We start from the raw sequence: 1022 nt of genomic DNA, 5'->3' as shown, positions 1-1022 counted from the left end.
GGTTGGCCAGAGAAGCTGTGGCTGCTCCTCCCTGGAAGTGTTGAAGGCCGGGCTGGATGAGGCTTTGAGCAGCCTGGTCTAGTGGAAGGTGTCCCTGCTGCTGGCAGGGGGGTTGGGACTGGATGAGCTTTAAGGTCTGTTCTAAACCCAACCCTCTGTGTCTTCTCTCCCCTTTCCCCAGGCTTTCCAGGTCTCTGTGAGAAGCACTCAGGGCCCCATCGATGTCTTCCTCTGTCCTGAGGACAGCTCAGGGGTCTGTAGCCCTGTCAAGAGCCCTTTCAAAGCCCCTGCAGAGGAGTCGTCCCCTGGCCACTCACAGCCCAGAGTCTCCCCACTCCTGCATCCTGCCCAGGACATGAACATGCCGCTGCTGCCTGGAGAGCAAGGTGGGCAGCCAGGGCTGGGGACAGCGGGGAACTGGGGACAAATTGGCATGATGGCACGGTGGCTCTGGCCGGGGGCTCTTGCTGTGTTTGCAGCTGTGAGCCCCTCTGCTGTCAGCACAAGCAAGGAGCTGGGTGATGCTTGGGCACCGCAGCGAGGTAGGGAGGGGGGAAGGCAGGTTCTCCTGCATAGCCAAAAACTGCTATTTGGGGTTTTTTTGGCAAGTATGATGGGATTTACGGCTGCTTCCTATCCCCACAGAGACACTGCTGCCAGGGACGAGCGCACTGCCTGGCAAGTGCCCAGCAGAGGAGGTGACCCTGTCACCGCTGGCCCCTATGGACACCCTCCTGGACCAGAGCAGGGAGGATTTCTCGGGTTTCTTGGCAGATGAATTCATCAACCTGTCGCCTCCTCAGGCGCAGGATTACCACTTTGGCCTGGAGGAGGGCGAGGGCATCAGCGAGCTCTTTGACTGTGACTTTGGGGACTATCTCAGGGGACCCCTCGCAGGGTCCTGATCATGGGGGAGCTGCCCAGGGCAGAACTGCTTCCCCCCCAGGTGCCCGTTACAGAGCTTTAAGCAGTCCTGTGTATAGATTTGATTAATTTATTATTGTCCCCTGGGGACAGCGTTT

At 58.8% G+C, this 1022-nt stretch overlaps 1 protein-coding gene across 1 annotated transcript in view; it reads left to right on the top strand.

The window, feature by feature from the left end:
• LOC104529055 (transcription factor E2F1) overlaps positions 1 to 905 on the top strand; it is a gene marked incomplete at its 5' end in the record, with an annotated part of 1477 nt that extends 572 nt beyond the window's left edge. The window contains 2 exons of the mRNA XM_010173237.1: positions 182 to 386; positions 646 to 905. Of these exons, the coding sequence (XP_010171539.1) occupies positions 182 to 386; positions 646 to 905 (465 nt within the window). The remainder of the gene's footprint in view (positions 1 to 181; positions 387 to 645) is intronic.
• Between the last annotated feature and the right edge of the window lie 117 nt (positions 906 to 1022).

The sequence above is a fragment of the Antrostomus carolinensis genome, unplaced genomic scaffold (assembly GCF_000700745.2).
Source record: "Antrostomus carolinensis isolate BGI_N321 unplaced genomic scaffold, ASM70074v2 scaffold35248, whole genome shotgun sequence".
In the NCBI taxonomy this organism is placed as follows: Eukaryota; Metazoa; Chordata; class Aves; order Caprimulgiformes; family Caprimulgidae; genus Antrostomus; species Antrostomus carolinensis.
Note: the sequence above shows the minus strand (reverse complement) of the source record. Positions and strands in the feature narration are given on the sequence as shown.